Here is a 22,718-nt window from a genome sequence, read left to right on the forward strand (position 1 = left end):
TGCACAAATGAAATTTAAAAAAAATTAAACCTCAGATGTCGAAATCATTAAATATTTAATATTTTCCCCAGAAAACAAACTAAAGTATTTTCCCCATTTAAATGCATTATTCTCGTTTAAACCAATTTTCGTAATACTAAAAAAATTATATAAACAAACACAAAGGGGTATTAATGCAAGCTAAAAGCATGCAGCCTTCATATTAAATCACAACAGTTGTTATTTTTCTTAATTAATTTTTTATTTTCCCTCAGTGAAATCAGGACCAAAAGCGTCTCTGTTGGTGCTGCTTCCAAAGTTTGTACAAACTAGAATTATTATTAATATATTATTTGATGTTGTGCTGCCGGTGTTTTCAGTTTTACACAATATAAAAGGCATCACTGGCTGCTTGACGCCCTTCGATTGTGTGTCACACACTCGACTTGGATTCGTGGCAATATATGCGGATATTTCGATAAAACACCGAGCGTTAGTAGTTATTACTTGAAACACACTATTTTGTAAATTCGAAATTTACTTTCAAAACGGCAATGATTGTTTCCAACGGCATTCTTGTGCGTTTGCTTTAACTGCTAAGAATCTTATACTCACGCTTTTCGTTAATCCCTGTTTTGTTTCCTTTCGTCAACAAAGAAATGCAGATCTTGGTTTCGACATTGAGAGTAATGCTAAGTACACACCATATTATTGTAGCTTTTGCAGCTCTTCTCCCACATGAACACCACAGCACATTTTGATTCACCTACAAATTTACAAAACGTGAACACACACTGAAATATATGATGATAGCAAATGTCCTCCCACACTTACGTCGAACACCTAATATAATAGCAGACACGTACTGAATATTTTGGAATTCGAAACACAATAAATGCGTGTTTAGAACATTTAACAACATGACCAGCAGTAGTTTTAACCTGTGGAAGAGAAACCGGAAGTATTTCAGAGCATTCTGGGGTCTAATTCACGATTAGCAATTATTGTGGCCGCTGACAGGGTATTTGAGATGAAATTTTAAGATAAAATATTGCAAACATTCTTCCTTGAAGCATCGGAATTTAAGACTACGTATGATCCGACTGATTTTACATTTTTATACTTCAATAAGAAAAATGCACGCAACTTTAGGGCCCACTAAAAATTGTTTAAAACCTTCGAAGTTTCCAGAAACGCTAAAAATAGACAACAGTTTGGCGCAATAGTGATAATTATTATTAAAAACCTTTCCTATCGACTTTGATAGTTTGAAGGTTTCATTTGGAAAATGAAATTTTATTTTAAAAATAGTTAGAAAAATTAAAGTGCATTTTCTTCCAAACAATTAGGGAAAGTCAAAATAATTATTTACGAGGTTTTTTAATCGGAATTAAATGATATTTGAGGCATGACATTTGTAGATTTGAGATTTTTCTAGCTATTTCTTGGAGCAATTAAATGAGAGCTCGGTAAAGTGCTCTCAAGACTTAATTTTCAACCAAGACAACCGAAATTTGTCGAGAAATCAATATAAACTTGGCTCTAAAATTTATTATTTTAAGTAAATAATTCAATAAATGTCTGAAAAAATCACTTGATAAAAAAGGGATGGAAATCATAAAAAGCTATGTCTAAATTTGAAATCATTTAAAAGGCAACATACTTTTGCATTAGAGGAAATAATGTTTCTAACAGCAATTTATCTCAAACTCAATTTAAAGATTTCGTTCAGAAAAGCTAGCTCGGATACCCTGAAAGGAGCCACCTAGCATTTTTGGATTGCAATAAGAGACAAACACAACTCGCTCTGGGAAACCCACTGTTTGGGAGATGAATACGATTTCTGCACATTATTTTGGTGACATCACATATTGGTGATAACTTTTAAGTCTATATATCAGTTAAATTAAATTCCACGCACTTGCATCGATTCGTTAGAAATGTACTTAATAAATGTCCTCTGACAGTTGTTATCAATATTATTATCCTTTTCACATTCCAGTGGAAACGAAAGTTAAAAAAGCACACACTCGCACGCAAGGAGCAAACAAATACAACGAAATTCGAGCTTTCCGCGGACACCAACAACATGAACGATATATAATTAATATTAAGTGCGTCAAGTACAGAGAGCATTTTTACAAAGATTATTGTTCTCAGCAGATTTAGAAGGACTTCAATTAATCAGAAGCAACATTTTTACATCCTCCTGGTGGAGGCAACACTAGACTTTAAAGATCATCAACATCATCGTAACGTTAACAAATTAAAAATGGCAGGAAAAATACATATAAATAATATCTTGAACTTAAACCTCATCTACTTGAGTCATCGATGTGAGGCGAATTTCTGCAGAATTCACTTGGACGCCGTTCTGCATCGCAGCTTGCTGGTCTCGCCACGGCGTAGTTAAAATTCGAAGACGCTGCAAAGGAAACGGAGAATTAATCTCAGCATGAATAAATTAAATTCCTCCACGCTCGACTTACCTCCCTCAGTGTTCCGGGAGTAACGATTATTTTGTAGATGGCCATGCCTGGAATCATGAAGACGCTGGAGCCAGCGATCGCCCATCCGAGAACGTTCGCCCAAGTGGGGTAGACGTAACTTTCGTAGGTGAGCGGCTCGTACCCGATCAACCCGTAGACAATGATGAACTGGAATTGGGAAATTTCATTTAATTTAAATAAATAGCTTTAATAATAATTTCTAAGAGGCTCACCATCAAGAACGCGGGGGCAAGGAACATCCAACAAATGCGCCAGTAGAGACCAGGAGAGAAGCCAATCATCTCTTTTATGTCGTCACAGAATCTGTCACACCCTGAAAATGGAAATTTTAATTGTAAACGAAATTATTCATTGTGAAATTTTATTATAAATTTAGGCAGTTTGATAAATTGATATAAAAAATATGTAACGCAGTGTGAAATGGTTTGAAAAAGATCCTGTTATCTAGATTTGGATTTTTAAATCAAATTTACGTTCAACAAATAAAAACTACAAGTTTTCTGGACCGTTCGAAACCTTCTTTTTTAGCAGTCAGTAATAAAATCTTGTTAGAGCAAATTAATTGCTCTTATTTTTGTTTTATTTTCAAGGTAGTTTTTGATAAATAATTTTTTTGACTAAACAATCTTACAAAAATGCGGCCAGCCATATTGGGACTGCGTCAAAAGAAATAGTTTTCTAGTTAGAAGAGTCAGTAAAAATTGGCCCAGAGAGAGAGAGAGAGAGCAAAATTTAAAATTTTCCTCTTTTAACAAATGCAGAGAACAGAGCTTTTAGCTTTGTTAAAAATTTTTTTAGTCAATAAAGTTACAAATTTTTGTCATGAGACTTAAGATGTACAATTTCAATTAACAGTGATATTGTATAACTGTTAAACCAATGGTGTACAATAAATATATTAAAAAATTAATAGAGATAAATAAAAATAAATAATAAAAATCTATCGAAAAAATAAACAACTAATTCATCATTTTTATTTTTAACAAATAAATGTTATTAATTTACATACTGCTGACGATTTAAAAAATATATTATATAACATATTAAGTTTATATATAAACTGTGGAAGTCCAGCCAATTCAGAAGAATTCTTGTCACTGTTAATACAGTTATGTATACATTATCACGCAAACAAAAATTAAACTAGTTCAATATTACCATATATCCAGGATACAGCGATGGTTTCAAAGAGAACAGCGAACAGCATGGAATAGCCGGCCGCATATCGGTCAAGCAGGTGGAAAAAGTAGAAGCCACCTTGCGTGCAAGACGTCAAGCCGACGAAGAAGTAGAGGGTGAATAGGCAGGCTACGAATCGCTCCCTGTTCCTTCCGATGATCGGAAACTCATCACTCAAGGCTGTGATGATTGCCTCTGAGCCACCAAACTAGAAACAAACATTAAAATTAGATTTTTTTTTTATAAATTTCTGCGTTAAATTTTTTACCGAGCTGTCGAGACCCAGAGTGAGGAGCATCATGAAGAAGAGGAGGGCCCAGAAGGTGGAGCCCGGCATGGTTGCGATGGCTTCAGGGTAGACCATGAATACGAGGCCAGGACCCTCAGTGGCCACGTCCTCGACCAGTTTTCCTGAGGCGTGCGCCATGTAGCCGAGAACGGAGAAGATTACAAAGCCGGCCACGAAACTGGTGCAGCAGTTTATGATACTGGTCACCAACGCGTCTCTGAAGAAGGAGAGAAAAAAAACAGTGAAATGTTGAAGGCAATCGTTTCCACTTAAGGGAAAATATTTATTCTACAGATCAAACTTTGTCCTAAAAATATTTTAAAATAATACAATCATGCTGCTGAGGTTTAAAAGAAAGATAGAAATAAAAAACTATAATAACCATAGGGTTCAAGAATTTTTAACTTTTTTTAATTAATACTCGTTTTAGATGGGTTTTACCCTTTTTCATGCAACTCTTTTATATTATTTTAGTCTCTAAAAAAAGTCTTAAGGTTAAATTCAGATTTTCTGTCAAGTTTGGATTATTTTTGACAACACAAAACTTCTTCTTGAGATCTTTTGAAGTCTGGGTATTTTTTAATAAATCCTATTCTAGAAGATTTTCTTGCCAGATTTTTGTGTCTCCAACAAAATTGAAAATGACATGCTAAAAACGAGATTTCTCGGAGATTCTGGCTAATTAAAAAAAAAGTGTTTTGTTAAAAGAGAAATTACTGGTAGACGTTGTTGTGGAATTTGTTGTATGAGGCGAAAGCGAGCAGGACGCCGAATCCAGGGCCGAGGGAGAAGAAGACCTGCGTGGCGGCGTCGACCCACACCTCAGCCTTGGTGATGGCGTTGAAGTTGGGCCGCAGGTAGTACTTGATGCCCTCGGAGGCGCCGGGCAGCGTCACGCCCCTGATCAGCAAGGCCAGCAGCACGACGTACGGGAAGAGGGCGGTGAACCACACCACCTTGCCTGAGGTCGAGATGCCCTTCCACAGGGAGAAGTAGCAAATCAGGTACACGATCAACAGGCAGGCGGCCATGTCCCACTTGATAGCGCCCAAGTCGTCGATGCCGCTGCTCTGGTTCAGCTCCAGGATGAAACGACTGTTTATCCAGGACAAAGGGGATTTTCTTTTTACTTTTTGCTTGGAATGGCAGTTATACATTTTATATAAATCATTAAATTGAATTAAGCTTAAGTAGTTTTTAGAAATGCGTTTTTTGCTTAAATGACAAGACGTACAGATAATTAAATTCAAAATATTTTGTATGTATGTCAAAAAATATAAGTAGTTCTGCATGGGAATTTTTATGATGGCTGATACTGTCAGGATTTTTAGCTATCGAGTGCTGGACAAAGAGAGCGGCTAGAAAATTTTTAGACGTCAACACTGCTCAGAGTGCCAAAAGATGTGGTTTTTTAATTATTATTGGGGCTGCTTGTTGGATTTTTCTTTGTTGCCCATGCGTTATAAACCAAACAGTCAGCAAGGAACAAAATCAGAAGTGGCGTGTCTTGTTTGTTCGGTTAACGCAGTGGCTGATTTAAAAAATTCCAACGGTACTCCGATTCTCAGAATATTTACATGTCTTTTAAAGCCCAAAAAAGAAGCAGGGTATTATTTATTTTGAATTTTCCGAAGACAAAAATATGAAGATATCAGTTTTTAAATAACGGTCTGAATTGACTCAGGATTTTTTCCTTTGGGGCACTTTCCCGAGCTCAAATATTGAGATTGCTTGTGAGAGAAATCGATTTATCTGCATTTTTGTTTCAATTTTTCTAGTGCGTTTATGGAATCGCGTTTAGAAATGTAATATATTTATTTTAACTTATGCAAAATCGTCTATTGTTAAAAATGTATTTCCGCTTGTTATAAAAAGTTTTGATGGCATAATAAGTAAAAAAGGTTACAAACTTGAAGTATTCCTCTGCAGCCGAGGTGGACCCATTGTCGAAGGTGAGGTTTGAGACGAATGCGGGGGCGAGTGTAGTCTTGGACGGGTCGCCGGGAATGAGGTTGGATGTGGCGTTGCCGAAACTATTCTTTGCCACCAGTTTATCTTCAATGTCAGCCAGCGAGTAATCCAACTAAAAATACAATTAAAAATATGGTTTTGTGCTTTTTTATTTGTAACAAAAAGATCTTAATTTGTGCAACGTTTCTCTACTTTTAAGAAGGTGTATTCCTCTGCCTATAAAGTCAGAATGAGTGGGCCAAAGCTAAATTCCAATTAGATTGCTTTTTGTGAATTTCCAGGAAAATCGATTAAAGATCTTTATTTGCTTTTGAAATAGCAACCACTGTTTACTGACAAATTGAATCGAAAGGGGAAATTCCCAAATAAACCCTGCCCTGTAGTTTAATTTATCTCGTTGAGAAGAATACAAAAATAAATATTTTTGTAAAAAAGAAATTTGATTAAAAAAACGAGCAATTTTATGTTAAAATGGATCGGTCTTGAAAAGATTTCCCCTTTATCTTGATTATGCTCTGAATAAATTGGGAATTTGCAGGTTGCTGTTTTAATTTCTGGGAAAATTTTGGCTTCAAAGTTTGCATGCTGATCAATCAGTTCGCACTGTCTCCTAATTGAAAATCATTATTTATTTCACCAGAAAGGAAAGTTACTTCATTATTTCCACGTTGTTGGATAAATATAGCAATGAAAGGAATCGAAATCTGAGGAAAAACAATTAAATTTTTGGATAAATTTTGCAAAAATCTGAAATTTAATCGTTACCCAGTCCTGATTTGATTTTTGCAAACCGTCGAGATGAATTTGTAATTATTCACCAATGGGATCACTCCTTGCACGGGCCAACAATGTAAACTGTTGTCAATTGTTGTCCGGAAAAGATCCACTGCTTGATTTTTTCTATTTATTTCTGAATTGCATCTTTAGTTAAAAAGAAAAATTACAAATTATAATTGTTGTGATCCAATAATTTGTCGGGTTGAAATAATAATTTTTCGCACTGCTGAATAAATTTCAGACCAAAAAGGACTGTTTAAATTAAATTATTTCCAGTAGAAAACTTTGGGAACCTGTTGCACACACGCAGTGTATCAAATAAATTACGCTTAGCGCAGGCTCTTACAGGTCTGCAGTTTGGTGAGTTCCAAATGTTGCCGCACGTGGTCCAAGGGAGGTTGTAGGTGAACGAGGCGATGAAGAACCTGAGGGCCCACGCGATGATGACGTTGTAGTAGAAGTCGACGTAGAACGCAATCAAAGCCACCGCGTAGCCGATCCCTGCGTCGGACGGCCGAGTTAGAGAGAGACAGAGAGGAAATTAGATATCTCGCTCAGCGCAGCAACGGGGAGAATTAAAACAAGACGCAGCAAGGCAGGCAGGCAGGGGAGAAGCGCTGGCTTGATCCCCGAGGGCCTGGCGTGCGGGTGACAATGGCGCCCGGGGGCGGAAGTCGGCGAAAAGAATCGGAAATGGTCACCATTTTCCGAGTCAGAGGGCACGACGCCCGCCCGCCCGCTCGCTCGGTCGCCCGCCCGCCCGAGAAAATGATATAAAGTGCTACACGCGCGGCGCGGGCGCTGAAATTGACTTCTTGAGTGCGCGCTCCGGTGAAAAATGGCAGCGCCGAGAAGAATAATAGCCGCGGATAAAGTGGATGAGAACTTTTTGAGCGAGAGAAAGAGCAGAGAAAAGTGTGTGTGTGTGTGCGGCTTTGGCGAATAAAAAGTGCAGTGTAGGAACACGACTACTCCATCCAATATAAGCCATTTAAAATCTCGATAAAAGCTTTTTTGATAGTAAAAAAGAGCACATTAGGCCGCGCGCACGTGGCCATCCCCCATTACCCCCTGATTTTTTTTCTTGGAAGTGCAGGCGGCGAGATGGAAATGAGGGAAATGATGACGATCTGCATCCGCACCTTTGAATAGCGGCACCAGCCGACCCCAACAGGTGATGGAACCTTTTCGGTTGAACTGGCCCAGCGCCAGCTCCATGTAGAACAGCGGGATGCCTCCGATCACCAGCATGATCAAATACGGCACTAAGAATGCACCTGAAACGAATTTAGCAACAAAAACATTAAATTAAATATATGACACCATGAAACATTTTACTACATATATATTTTTGAATGATTTTTCCTTGTCAGAAATATTTGTAACCAGTAAAAGGCCTGAAACTGCGTTCTTAAAAAGATAGAAGGAAATTTTACTTATTAAAAGAATTTCAATTTAGCGTGGGGTTAACTACTAGCTACTGCTGTTAACAACAATAAGCTTCTGGAAATTTTGTGAAATAAATAAGTTCATTTTATTCTACCATAATTATTAACCATCAACCCTATTTTCTACTCGTAAGTTCAGTTAATAAACTCTTTTTGAGCTGCAGAGGGGTTGGAAAAAATCTCAGAAAATTTGTTTTGAGGAAATAATCTGAATTCGAATTGAAAATTTTCCCGAAATATGTTTTGAAATTTAAAAAAATTGAGGTTTATGCGGGTGTTTCTGCAGTATTGAGCATTTTTCGGAAAATTTAATGTTGAATTAAATCGTCAATTGTGAATATATATTTTCTCTCGGGCAGATTAATTTTAAAAATCATTATTTTTTAACAGATCACAAGAATCAGGGAAATATATACAATAAAAATTTTAAGCTCTTTGGCTTCTATATTTTTCATTTCTTTTTTTAAAAGAACAATAGTGGAAATTTTTTGACAGCTTCAATTTTTCGGGAAAAGCTTATTTTAATATTTCGTGTTTATTTAGGTGTTTTTGAATAAATGGATGATTTAAAAAATATTTAATGAAAGTTTAATAATATGTCGCAAAGGTTTATGAACAGTAGTTGTACAATTATGCAGCGACTTTAACTTTGCAGTCTTTATTTATTTTCTTTTTGTTTTGTTTCAATCTTGTTAATTTATCAAATGATTGCACATATGTAAATTTAATTCAAAGCAAAACTTAAATTCGAATGGAAAATAATAGTAATATATTATGCAATTTAAACAAGTAATTGATTATTAGATATATAGGCCCCGAAAACTGAATAAATTTTATGTTTTATTTTCTTGATAAAATCACTTTGGAATTAACAAAAACTTGACTTTTTCTCAAATGTATAAACGTTAACTATCAAACTTTAGACTGGATCTTTGTTGAAAAAATTCCAAAAATATTTACATTAACACCAACAATAAATTTTGAAAATGGAAAGAGCTAAAAATTTCCCAGGCCTTAATTTCTCTTAAGTTTGATTGTTACTCAAGCAGTGTGCACTGTCTCCCTTTTGAACATAACGTTTTATCCAACCAGAAAATAAATTTAGCTCAAAATTTGTGTAGACCGTTGGATGGATCGCGACGAGAGGGATCGAAATCATTGAAGAAGTTTGGCAAAATCGGAAATTTAACTGTTACTTGGTCCTATTTTGATTAATGCACTTATTTATAATTATTTAAAAAAAGAACCAATTTGATCACTTGGTAATTTAACAATACGTCAGACATTTAATTTGTTATTGCCTCTCATCTGTCATCGATCCACTTTTGAATTTATGCAACCTGCTCGACAGCTATGTTTTGCGGCGTGCGGCGTAAATTTCCGTTGTGAATTGACTCTATTTTTATCACCGAAAAGAAATGATTGATTCAACAGGCGAAACGCATTCCTTTCCGTGGCGGTGATTTATGGTGCTATCGGGTGAAAGGTCAGTCAACACACATGCACACACGCACAATGTGAATGACAGAGAGGGTCGAACGCGCACGCGACGAGAGCGAGTGAACGATTTCGACTGGGGCCGGTGTGTTAATTTAGCACACGGGGGCGACGCGCGTGAATGGGGCGGCAGTGTTAATGAGTGTCAGATTGACAGCTCAAGTAGATGACTTGGCGAGCTCCATAACGAATTCATAATGCAATCGCCTCTCCATCATTGGGCCAATCAAGCGGCAGCGATCCAACCCGATCTGGCCAAATATTAGCTCGTAGCCGCGCAAATCGCTATCAAACAAAGCACACCGAAACACGCCCCAACACAATATATTTACCATCGATTTTTCACCTCCAGGGTTGATTAAAAATTTAGCTCTTTACGATAGGGTGCTTGTTTTAAAGGAAATGAATCGCCCAGAAGCTTAATTGCATAGCAAGGCGGATTTTCAACGACGTATTCATTTAGAAAATTCCAGCGGGGACCAGATTCGTGTGACGCGCAGGTATGGCGTCCGGTGGAGTATGGTGCGAAAAAACGGTCGCGTGAAAATGCGCGAAAAGAACCAAGTTTTGGTCAATATTGTTAAATAATTTGCATTACTTGTACTAATTGTGTCTTTTGGATCGTAAAAACAAACTCTTGACACTCGCACGGCAATACAAAGAGAGCTTTTTGTTTCCCACAGTCAGACGCCATCTTGGATCTGCGCAGTGGGAACAAATTTTATCATACATCTGGCCCCTGCTGGAAAATTCTGGGGCTTGGAATTTTGGATGGTATTGTTTTCAGATTTAAAAATGGGTAACGATGTTTTTGTAGTTTATTTTTTTAAATTAAACGACACTTTTCTGAAAAATTCTTGCGTGTTTTGAAATATTGATGAATAATATAATTTTCTCCACTGCGCCGTTACTCGTCCGGGTCGCGCATGATGGCCACCCTCGCAGATTCTCCGCGTTTGATTGGACTTAAAGTAATAAAAAAGTCAAATAACCATTCCGGGTGTAACTTATACAAAAAATTGACGATAAATAATTGATCTAGATCAAGAAAAACTATTAATCTGTGAAGTTTAAATTGAGAATGTTTCCAATTCACATTAGTGCCAGTTTTCAGGTTTGAATTTAAAAAAAAAACTTTGTCGTCAAGCCATTTAATTTTCAGTTAATAACTTATTTCCATTTTTTGTGTGTTATCGTTTTGCAGCATGAATAAAAATGCGCGCGTGCGTACATAGATTATTTGGTTTGCTTTTTTGTATTCTTGTTCATTCAGCTAGAATGCACAACTTGCCAATCAAGTTCAGACAGGTTGAAATCCTCTGCATGCATAATGAATTTGCCCATCAGCAAGCAGCATTGTCTCGTTCCTCTCTACGAAAGCAGGATTGACGTACAAAATATTGGTCTATTGAACACCGAAAATAATTGCACACACTTTTATTGTAAATTTAGCCATTAAGACAAAGTTGTAAGTTTTCGCATATTTTGTCCCTTTCCTCTCATTGAATAGATGAATTATGAATTAAATTTAAATTGGTTTGTTATGTATTATAAAAATTAACCAATTTTAATTTTTAAAACGGCTCCAAAAACAATCGATATATATCTTAGATGTTAAATTTAGAGTCGCATAAATAGCTCCTCGTGAATTAAATGGGGCAAGTAATAATTAAGTGTTCATAATACGAACTTCTACTTGGTTAATGGTAATTATTAGACAGCAAGTAACTTTACTTTTGTTCCTATTATTTTTTTGCATGTTTTAGTCATAAAAATTACTGGGTGAAATTTTCTGCACAACATTACGTTTTTTTTAATATTCGCCAAAAAGTGAACACGATATAATATTGTAAAGTGAACGTTCCAATCAGCAATTAATTTTTGGCCGACGACAAAGTGCAGTGCGCGGAGATGAAGTGTTGCGAGAGTGGCGAAATGTGGAGAGGCGAACGGCACGCACATAAAGTGCATTAATTAGACGTCATTTGGCGCTATTAGCCAGCGCTGAGTCGCTAATAATGATATTATAGAGTTGAGAGAGGGCAAGTTATGAAAAGGGCGTGAAAGCACACGGCGAGCAGCCCCGAGTAATTCCATTTGCAGGGCGCTAATGTGACAAAGCTCGGCCTCACTTGCTTGTCGGCGTCGGTTCCCTGCTTCTGACGCGCAGGAAAAGGGCTGCGGGCAGTCGGAATAAAAAGGCAAGATCAAAGGCCGGTGATTAATGGCGTTAACGCATTTCCAATGCTCGCCGCTCCCGTCTTGCTCCGTTTCTTTCCTTGCAACTGGCCCTTTTTGCGATTGATAAATTAGCCTTGCTCACTTTCAGGCGCAATGAATACATTTCTCCGCTTTGAGAAAAGATTAGCACAAGTTCTGCAGCTGAGAGGCTAACATAAAAAATACTGAAGTGCTTTTTTAATCAGGGAATGTAATATTGGATTATTATATATTATAAAGTGTAATTTTTGTATATATGTGAATTTGAGCAAAAATGAGTGAAATTGAATTGTGAAGGATTGTAAAATATTTTCTCAAAGATTTTTAAGAGCCTTAAATTGAAGAAAAAAATTAAGGGCTCTCATATAATTAATTTTTAGGATTTTTATTGCAAATTCCTAGTATAGATCGAGTTGGTTTTGAATTTCTCTTTGTATTTTTTAAATTGGACATAAATTAATTCGCCATAGTTAGTAGAACATTCATTGTCTCCAGATATTTTTAAATGCAATTCAATATTTACTTTGTACCTAAAAGTTTCCAATTATTAACACTTAATTACTTTTCCCACTTAATTCCCGAGGAGCTATTTATGCGACTCTAAATTTAACAATTAAGACAAACATTGGAGCCGTTTTAAAAATTAAAATTGGGTTATTTTTATAAATAACCCAATAACAAATCACTTTAAAATTTAATAATTCATCTAATCAATGAGAGAAAAAGGAAAAAAATATTCTTTGACTGATTTAAATTTAACGAAAACTTTCAACTTTGTCTTCTATAAACTTAAACTTTTGAATTTCAACCACATGAAAGCTTTTTAATATAGTAATACTTCAACTCACGAAACTTTGTTCTTAAAACTCCCATCTCGATTATTTCTAATTAAACATTCCGTTCAACAAAATACTATCCCAAGTTTATCTTGCAATTTCCAAGAACAGCGATTTTTTCTAACGCAAGAGTTCGTTTCTCATAAGAGCAAAAGCCTGGAGGGAAAAATCGCAGATTTAAAGCCCGCAGGCGTTTCACTCAACTTTTCTCTCCATTTTCCTCATATCTCGCTGCGAATCCCCGCGTAATAAAACGTGCAGAGGGAGCGACGAGGGAGAAAGAGAGAGAGAGAGAGAGCATCGAAAAGCTCTTGTGTGCTGGATTTCCAGTCTGAATTGGATCAACAGGTACATAAAAAGAAAAGTTCTTCTTTTCAAAGTCAACCTGTGGCTTTGCGCGTAATTCGCTTTCCCGCTGCGACAGGCGGAAAGTGATAAGAGCAGCGGGATTTATTCCAAATCGAGTTTCTTCCCTGAGCCCCAAAAAGACTTAACAATGAATTTTGGTGAATTTTTCTGTAATAAATGGAATGTTTTCTTAAAAGGAAAAGTTTTAAGTGGATTGATACAGGGCAACAATTTAAAATTATTAGAATTGTTGGCTCTAATAATAAGCCGTTGTCTTAATTCTTGTTAGTTTAATTTTTTCTCCAATGCGCAATAATAGTGAGGAAATTTATCTTCAGTTCAATTCAAATTTTGGAAATTTTGGCAATTTATAAAAATTTACAGTGCTCGACCACATTTTCTTGATAGATTTCGATTTCTCTCGTCGAAATCTGTGCATGAAATGTTTTGAGGAAACTTTGTTTTGAATTTTGAAATAATATAAAATTTCAAGTAAAATAAAAATTCATAGCTACCAAAGTCAATTTCAGCTTTTACTAGATAATTAGAGATTAGTTTATTGCATGGGCAAGAACGATTTTCCGGTATTGTTCCTCTTTAAGAAAATTCATATAGAGCAACATAATAATTTATTTATGCATTCTTGCATTTTAGGCTTTGTAAGTAGAGGTTTCATAGTTAATTTCTCGAAAAACTTGACTGACGAGTTTAAAATTTAATTCCAGCTAAAATAAAGATATTTTACTCGGATTTATATATTAGATGGTGCATATATTTTTAACAAATAATTTCAACGCAATAAAAGCTTTCAAAAATTTCAATTTTTGTAGATAATATGTAAAGTTTTAAACCTAAAGTAAAAAGTAAGGGTTACAGTTTTTTCAAATTCGCTTCTTTTTAAAATTAAATTTAAACTATCATTTGCTCACAGTCAACCAACATAATATTATATTACTATATAAACGGGAAACTCTATTAATTCTGCGATTCTCGCTTTTTCGTACATTTAAAAATCTGTAGAAAAAAATTATTTTGGAAACACTCACCGGCTCATTACTATGTTCAACTTATTCAACGTATTGAATTTAACAAATTTTACCTGAAAATTGGCTAGTCTAAACCATGGGAACAACCTAAAATCTGCTAAAAATTGTGCTGACAATTGTAAAACACCTAATTTTGTAACTCTTGAATGCTGTCCTTAATATTTGTAAACTACTTAAGGTCTCTCCTACAAGAATTAACTCACATCCAAAACATATATCTCGGATTTTATTCTTGTTTGTGTGAAAACTTTCACAACACCGAGCCTCTCTTATCCACTATAAAAATTTCAAAACCACACCGCAATGATTTGCGCAACGCACTGCTTTTATCGAGCAGGAAGTGCACTCGGTTAGTGCTCTGTAACATATTTTATATTTTTATTTTGCATGCAATCGAGTGAGTGAACCAAGAGAATTGCATATATGAGAGCATACTCACCGCCCCCGTTTTTGTAGCAAAGATAAGGGAAGCGCCACACGTTGGCCAAATCGACTGCGAATCCAATCACGGAGAGCAGGAAGTCCACCTTTTTGCCCCACGTCTCTCGTTCCTCCGTGTCGGGACTCCCTCCCGCCGCCACCTGCGGCCCATCTTCAAGCGTGAAACACAGAAAGGGCAACTTTGATTGATTGAATCGAATTATACACACACGACGCCGCGCGTATGCAACTGCCGGGGGTGGAAATTTTACTTTCAGCGCACCCTCCTCGGCGGTGCATCACAATCGAAACTAGCTGTCAAGTTGGATGAAAACGGATGCGGCTAGAAAATCGGAATTTTTCCAGGTCACTTTTTAAAGGGGGAAGATTCGATAAAATATAATTTTACTAGGAAAAATTTATCTAAGACTTTTTTGCTAATTTTAAATTGCACTCACCTGAAAAAAAATAATTAAATGCACTATAAGCATTTTTAAAGGGCAACCAGTACTAATCATAGCAAGCGGCAAGGTAAAAGGCGTGTCTGCATTTAAATTCACAGAAGCAATTTAAACGTTGCCTTTTTTAGTGCTTTGAAGTTTCCTACCTTTGTCTTCGGCGGGGGCCATGGCTGCTTACGGGCTGGCGTCCTCAGCAGCGGCGCCGTTGTCGCCAAAAGCACTCAAAAATACTGCAAACAAAAGAGATGCGACCGCGTCAAGACAAATTTTGCTCCAATTTATTCGAACGAACGAACGAACGAACGAGCGGAAACGCAGGGTTGAATTTCTGGCAGCGACCCGGCGAGTGCTGCAAAGTGCTTGGTCGTCGCGAATATGAAAAGCGACGCCGTTTTGTTTCGATTCAAGTGCGCATGGAGTGCAAGAGAAAGGTCGCGGCTCCTTTGGCTTTTCACGTTACGAAATCTGCAATTATGCATGTGGAGTACTTTTGTCTCGAGAATTATTACCTTGCGCAGCAGTCGAAAAGTAAGAATATCGCTGGTGGTAAGCTAAGGAGTTCGTTTTCTCCCATTCTTTCAGTACATTGTGAAACTATACAACCTGTTCGATGCCTGAAACTGCATTACTGAACGCTAATTACAATTATTTCTCTATGAACCTAAGTTGCAATAATTATTATTCAAAGGAGCATTGCATTGAGTAGAAATGTTGACAAGCTAATTGGAGTAGTAAAAATTGTGTCATTCGCATTACGATGGTCTAATAAAGTACAACTTCAGGTTTACTTTCAATAATTGCAACATTAATCCTTCCCTCAAGCAAATAGAATTGATCTGATTCCAAGGGATTAATCAACATTGGTTTCACTTCTGCAAAGAGAAAAAATAAAAATAGTAAAGTAAATTAATTTATTTAAATTGACATTTAAATTTTAAATTCTAATAAGTAATTTTAAAAATTTTTTATTTATGTCTCTTTTTTATACGAAATAATAATATTTATATTTTTAATTAAATATTTACTGTTTATTTCCATTAGGGTATTTTTAAAGAATAAACGATATCTCAAAATATCACCAAACATAGATTTTTTGCAAAATAAAAATATAAATAAATAGACTAATTCCTGAATTTCAAGGCAAAGGTAGATATTGTAATTCCCCTTCTGCATTGTATGTGATTGTATATGTAAAATATAATTATGTAGATTATAACATTCATTTTTGAACTATATAGGAAAATCATCAAGATCTTTCAAGATGGCTTTTATTTCATGAATTCTCTAGCAGTAAAATTGTCTTTAAATTATCATTTAATCTAACATAACTCATTGTCATTCGCACATAAAGCGGAAGATAAAACCGAATATTATTAATCTTTTAGGTGAACTATTTGAAGTTAGATGACGTAGATAAGAAAAAATATTTAAAAAATCTAATCAAATTAAATAATTATAAATTAACTTTTCATCCCTTGATGACCAAAACTGAAATTTAATTTTTAATTGAAACATATATTTTTACTTGTTTAACGATTTTATTCTGTTTTATAACTTACTTAGTAAAAAAATCAACGCTTCAGTTTTTAATCCCTCTAAACTGTTGAGAATTTTTCTAACTTTCTCAGAAAAGGATAAAGGAGAATTAAAGATTAGAATATTGATGCATTTTATAATAATTCTGCAAAATCGTCTGAATCGTTACGTTACAACATTTAAATAAAAATCTGTCTCAAATTCACTGAACTGAATAATATACTGTGCCACTAAGAGGGCTGGTAAAACGCACAATTTGCCGGAAAAATTATCGCAATAATTGGTTTTTGCAGTGTTCCCCACAATTTTTTGCACATTTTGCCGAAACACATGCATTAGAATAGTATATCATACATATTTTTTGTTCGAACACCAAAATACGAACTTTAAAAATTAATTCCGATGCCATTAGCCTCCCAATTCCATGGATTCAATAAAATTTATAGGATTATTTTATGATTTTTCATGAAATCTCTCATGTTTGGCGCAAAATAATTCCATTTTCGAGAGAAAAATTCAGACAAAACGCTTAAATGCATAGACAACTTTCGATTTTTCAGGCTGTGTCTTTTTATGCGCATAAAAGCACTGGTGCATATTTGCGCATTGTGAAATTCGCGAATCGTATCCACAATTCTCTATAAAAAGGAAAAAATTACCAAATTTATGAAAGAAAAGGGTAATCAGCTTGATAAGGTACAAATTTTCGTCACTGATCTTGCTTTTGAAGGCAATATACTATTTTTGTTCTGACGCGCAAGCTAAAAATAAAATAAAATAATGAATTATATTACTCTAAACATACAAAATCTTGTGTTATACCTTGGGGTTGTGGACATGGAGGGCGGTCGGCATGACCCTGAAGGGAGGTGGGGCCCTGAGAGGCAGGAACCGTCAGTAAAGGTTCCAAAGGGTGATGATGACAGCGAAACTCGAGTCGCTCTGACCCATGCGGGGAGCTGGGGCGCACTGTGGGCACGCGGATCCACCCTCGCCGCGCCCTGCCTGCGCCCCCACCCTCGAGTCGTCGTCGTCGTCGGCGGCGGCGGCTGGCGAGAGCAGGCCGCCGCCGCACGCCTCTCAAACTCAGTTACGCGACGCAATTTCGGACGCCAAATGACTTCGCCAGGTCGAATTATGAAAATGCAAGCAACGGGGGGCGCCGAGGGAAAGAGAGAGAGCAAAGCGGCTTAAGCGGCACTCGCAATAAAATTGCCTCTGCTCAGATTGATTGAGCGGATCTCGCATTCCTGCTCGATCTCCCTCTCAATCCGCTCATCCCGCCCTCTTTTCCGTTCTGCTCCCGAGGGACGTGGGCAAGACGAGAGAACAGGTTGCAACAAGTAGTCTCTTATATTTTCTGAATAACTGTGCAACAAATCTTTTTCATATTTTAATTATTGCTGGTATTTTAACCACAAATATTAAAAATAATGTAAAATTTTGCAAAAATATTTCTTAGTTGAAGGAGGAAATTTTTCATCTGTTTGTACCGCAAGGCTGTGAAATTTAAAGAAAGATAAGTCAAAAGCAGAATCAAATTTCCTCCTCAAACATATTTTTCATTCTTGCTGAGTCATCTCGTCCTGCGCGAACAGATTAAATTGGAATATTAACTGCAATATTTGAAATTTTTAATTATTTTCAATTAATTATTTTAATTTTCCAAATTAATTAAATACAGACTGAAGATTTATTTTGAAAAACAAGGAGAATGAATTTTCAAACTGATTTTTTTATTTGTAATAAATATTTAAACCAGAATTTAGCTATTGACTGGATCATTTCTTAAAATACTTACCGAGTCATGTGTGTATGCAAAACCATAATTACTATTTAATGAGGCAGTTTAATCTTACTTATTTTATCTGTGTGCCCGATCCAAAGGAGCAAGAATCATTTTAAAATCTTCCAATTTTTGAAATAGTAGGCGCAATTGATGTATTTTAAAAATTACATTATCAGTACTCTGCAATTCATTTAAAACTGAAGCTTTATTTTTTTTTCAAAGGGAAAATTACAAAACAGTAAAAAAATCGCTTTGACCATCTCAATGAAGAAAGTTTCAATTTTATTTAAATATGAAATATGATAAAAAAAATTGATCAAATTTCACGGCATTTCTCGAGTTAAAATTTTCTCTTCATCTATTCCACCATTTTTTACGAGTCTAGACATTTTTAAACAGACGAATTTGCAAAAATAATTTCCTTTTGTAAAAGTACACAGCATTGATGAGTTCCAATTATTCCCTTCAAATAAAAATAAAATAAAAAAATGCTAGTCAAGTTATTTTCCAATATGCTGCTTTCGCTGGGCGGCACGCGTCCCGCTCCCCTCGCGGCGACTTGTTCTCCCTCAGCGCTGCTGCTTATTGTTTTAATTAAGGCTATAATCACAGCGCGCCGGCACTTGATTAAAATCGGCAATGACTAATATTTCACGAGCGCGGGCGCGCGGAGATTGAAGTGGCAGAGAGGCAAGAAATTGCGTCGGACTGTTTAACTCGGGCGCCCCTGCTCATTTCTTCGCCCGCCGGCGTTTCAGCACCAGATACAAATGCGAAAACCGTAATAATATCCGGTGTACACCTGCAGCAGCGAATTTCCTCGCTCATTCTTTTCCCGGGAATCGCTTTTTGTGCGCGCGCGACACCTTTTTTTGTGCCAGCTGCGCCGCGCAGCATGAACGACGAGTTTAATTCGTTTTGACGCGCTAATAGAAAATTATAAGGACCACGCTTGTATAACACTAAATAAATAGTTTTCTGTCCTAATTGGTGTTGTTAACAAGGATGACGTCAAATCGCTGAATGAAAAACTGCTCCTTCCGCTCCCAACTCGCGCGGCATGTCAGCCACCAACACAGTTTACGCAGCGTTTAGCGCAAATGTGTTGAAAATAGTGCTGCTGCATTCGCATGTTATTTGAGTACGTGCAAATCATTAATGAAATTATGGTCGTAATTGGTGAGAATCTAATCAAAAAGTTATTTTTAGTAAAATTAAAGGGTGTAAAATTTACTAATAAAGGTAAATATGTTCAGGAATAATTATGAAAACAAAATTTTAATTTTTACTGAAAATATACCGTCTAAAATTTTGGAATTTTCTGTAATTTTCCTAGGTTACCGTTTAAATTTCTGAGAAAATTGGCTACAAATGTTTGCAAGCTGTCTCCATATTGAAAAATTATGGTTTGTTTCACCAGTAGGTAAATTTAACTCGTTATTTAACAGGTCGATACGTCCGGAATCGAATCGAGTGAAAAATCGACGACTAATAACTGTAAAATTTCTCGGTTAATTTGGCAAATTCTGAAATTTTCTGTTAATTGAGATCCAGCTTTAAATTTTTTGAACCTCTGCTCAGCACATCCCGGTGGGCTATGAGTTCACGATGGGTCCCAATAACACCGCTGAGTGCATAACATGGGGCCCGAGTGGCCGCAGAGGAGCTTGGGTCCAATTTAGCCATCTTTTCGCCTCCCTGCACCGAGTTCTTTTATCGAAACGCCAGATATTTGTCCCTAAAGCCGCTGAAAAGGTGCTAAAACCAGCAAGTGGCGAGTCGGCACCCGTGCGCCTCCCAGCCCGTTGAGCTATTTGAGCATTTCGAGTCACTAAACTAATCACCTTTTTGGCATCTCTGCCAATATTGGATCTTTGAATTGCTAAAAAATCTCCCATTACTTTGACACTCATGAGAATATGCCTTAAAAATGCGAGAAAATGGAGATTACGGTCAATTTGTGCCTTGTATCAATCCATTTTGATTATTTTTTTAATGATTATTATAAACTGAGTGATTTTGTGGTTGATATCTGTTGATGGAATACGCGTATAAATAAACGTACAAAATTAATGATTTTTACAGTTTTGAAGCACATAAGATAGCCCCAAATAAAACATTAAACAGTCTGGCGAGTTTGCAGCAAAATTTAACTAAGATGATTGCTTTTTATTTTAGCCTCAAATAAAATTTCTAGCTGCTTACTTAATTCTTTTTATTGGCTTTAAAGTTAAAATTTCCAAAATCAATTCTTATTCTTGATTTATTTTATGGAAAAATTTGTACGCTCGATTTTAAGACAATTTCAGTTGGGTCTGAGGTTTATGATTGAGTTAATAGGTCTGAAATTGTGTAATTTGTATTATTTTGATGTTTATATAGATTCTCAGGAACTGTTGATCTTCTTTCGTAGTAAATATATCTCTCTTGGACTATTTATATGTAAAATAATTTCTAGTTTGAGAGGTTCACATAAATTTCTGCTTCAGGGCAGGGAATTCTCGTTTGATCCTTGATGGTCAGGTAACGGAACAATTTCATTAAATTTTAGATGTGACCAGTTTTTGTGTCAGCTCATTTAGGTTGTTTAATTTAGGCTAGACTAATAATTAAAATATAAATATATTCCTGTTTATACTGACATTCATTTTTTTGCAACTAGTCACACGCAAAATTTTAAGTGTTACAAATTTATTAAAATCACCTAAACTTTAAAATTCTATGAGTTCATGAAAGTTTTTGATGGTTAGCTTGGTTTCAAATCAGGCTTTTCATTGGCATATTCCACAAATTGATTTGAATTCAATGGTTGGTTGTCATGAAGCGTTAGCATTTAATTTACATGAGAAGATCTTCAATTTTAAAAACTATTTTTTATAAATTAAATATAAATGAAATAATTAACATCTCAAACTGCACTCCAACTCGTTTTCTTCCAATTTTTCTCTCGAAAATACTGTTCTATCATATTGGTTATCCAAGGAATCTTCGTGGAACTAAAACTCACGCACAAAGGAGCAATGCAGTCGGCACAAGACTAGAATTAATTTTCATTATATTAAAAAAATCCATTGTTCTGGCCAAACACGTTTCTCATGCGTCTATACTGGCTAGCAATAAAAATGTCACAAAAGCTGCGTGTTTAGACTCCAGGTCTGAAAATTGAATCGAAAAGGAAAATTTACGGGAGGGCAAGCGCATCCGAGCGGCGCCGGCAGCCGACCTTGACAATTCACAAATAATGCGCTTTGTTTACGATGCAACAACGCATTAATTCAGTATGGAACCAGTGGCGTGCAATATGATAAGTGGCGACAAGTGGAAATTAAAGCGGAAGCTGCTGGGGGCGAGCCTCCCGAAAGCGCGTGACTATTATATAAATTTCGGACTCACCTGCTGTGCAGGAGCGAAAATAAATCGCGTGTGTTGCGGGTCGCGGGCACCGGCCTTTTGCTCCCGCGGAGTCGCTTGGCTCTTTCGCAACTAACGCAGGCAGACAAAAATCAAATGCCCCACTCACCAGGCAGCACTATATGCAGACTTTCACTTCTCGTAGCGCCAGCCTGCCAGCCCAGCGTCCAGCAGCAGCAATATTTTATATTAATCTTTGCGCCCGAGAGCTAGTAGTGGGGACGCGCGTCTCTTTCATTTTTGTCCGCGGCGCCGCGTGTGTTTATTTGCCGGGACGCCCACACGTCCATTCTTCGCGGCTTGATCAGTCGGTCGGTCGGTCGGCGCCCATGCCCACCTCCGAGATGCTGACAGCATCGTTTGCAGAGTCATCGACTATTATTAATTTGATGCCTTTTGGCTCACATGGATTTTAATTCAGCTGTTATAAATGGATTTGACTGCGAAATTCTTAAATATAAATTTTTACTTTCGTTTAAAATGCTCTCCACGAATTTTTCTAGATTGCCGTTTCAATTCATGAGAAAATCTGTTTGAATGTTCATCAAATGGCGAGGAGTGTCTATCCCTATTTAAATTTCAGGATTTATTTTATTAGGAAAATAATATTTAGGACGCCGTTGACGAAAATAATCGAAATCAAAGGAAAAAATAACTGACATAGATGTTTAAATTTTTTGAGGAATTTTGCAAAATTCCTAAAATTGTATAAAACTACCGAATTAATTCCAATATAATTTTTGGTAGGAGCCGAAAAATTATAAAAGAAATATCATCAACTAATGATAATTTTTAGATTTCGATTATCAGATAGAAAATTTTATCGACTTGTTTGCTTAAAACAAAATTACATTTAAATGTCCCGCAAATTTTCAAAATTTTTAAAAAATGACATTTTCGACTTTTCCAACAATTTTAAGGCTCTCATTATATATATTTTTTTAAATTTGGATGAAAAGATAAAATATTCTTTGAAATTTGTTTTATTAATTCTTTAATAA

The 22,718-nt window shown here is 36.1% G+C and overlaps 1 protein-coding gene across 2 annotated transcripts; it reads right to left on the reverse strand.

Annotated features, from left to right (window-relative positions):
* Positions 1–196: 196 nt before the first annotated feature.
* On the reverse strand, positions 197–21,867 carry DAT (Sodium-dependent dopamine transporter). Of its 2 annotated transcripts, none has more exons than XM_065489900.1 (12): positions 21,700–21,867; positions 15,128–15,211; positions 14,540–14,692; positions 7,848–7,982; positions 7,052–7,206; positions 5,868–6,040; positions 4,675–5,052; positions 3,937–4,174; positions 3,648–3,876; positions 2,702–2,802; positions 2,469–2,636; positions 197–2,404 (listed from the first exon to the last, which is right to left on the reverse strand). In XM_065489900.1, the coding sequence occupies exons 2-12, from the start codon at positions 15,147–15,149 to the stop codon at positions 2,288–2,290; spliced, it is 1,869 nt and encodes a 622-aa protein (XP_065345972.1). In that variant the 5' UTR covers positions 15,150–15,211; positions 21,700–21,867; the 3' UTR covers positions 197–2,287. The 2 variants fall into 2 exon arrangements, with proteins under 2 accessions (XP_065345972.1, XP_065345973.1); XM_065489901.1 differs by lacking the exon at positions 21,700–21,867 and adding an exon at positions 17,340–17,497.
* Between the last annotated feature and the right edge of the window lie 851 nt (positions 21,868–22,718).

Source organism: Cloeon dipterum, chromosome 4 (genome assembly GCF_949628265.1).
Source record: "Cloeon dipterum chromosome 4, ieCloDipt1.1, whole genome shotgun sequence".
Lineage (NCBI taxonomy): Eukaryota > Metazoa > Arthropoda > Insecta > Ephemeroptera > Baetidae > Cloeon > Cloeon dipterum.

Coding starts and splice junctions, on each gene's coding strand:
- DAT (XM_065489900.1), bottom strand. CDS start 15,149: ATGGCCCCCGCCGAAGACAAAG. Junction 6,041..7,051: donor ACTCACCAAACTGCAGACCT/GTAAGAGCCTGC, acceptor TTGTATTTTTAG/TTGGATTACTCGCTGGCTGA. Junction 2,637..2,701: donor TTGCCCCCGCGTTCTTGATG/GTGAGCCTCTTA, acceptor TCCCAATTCCAG/TTCATCATTGTCTACGGGTT.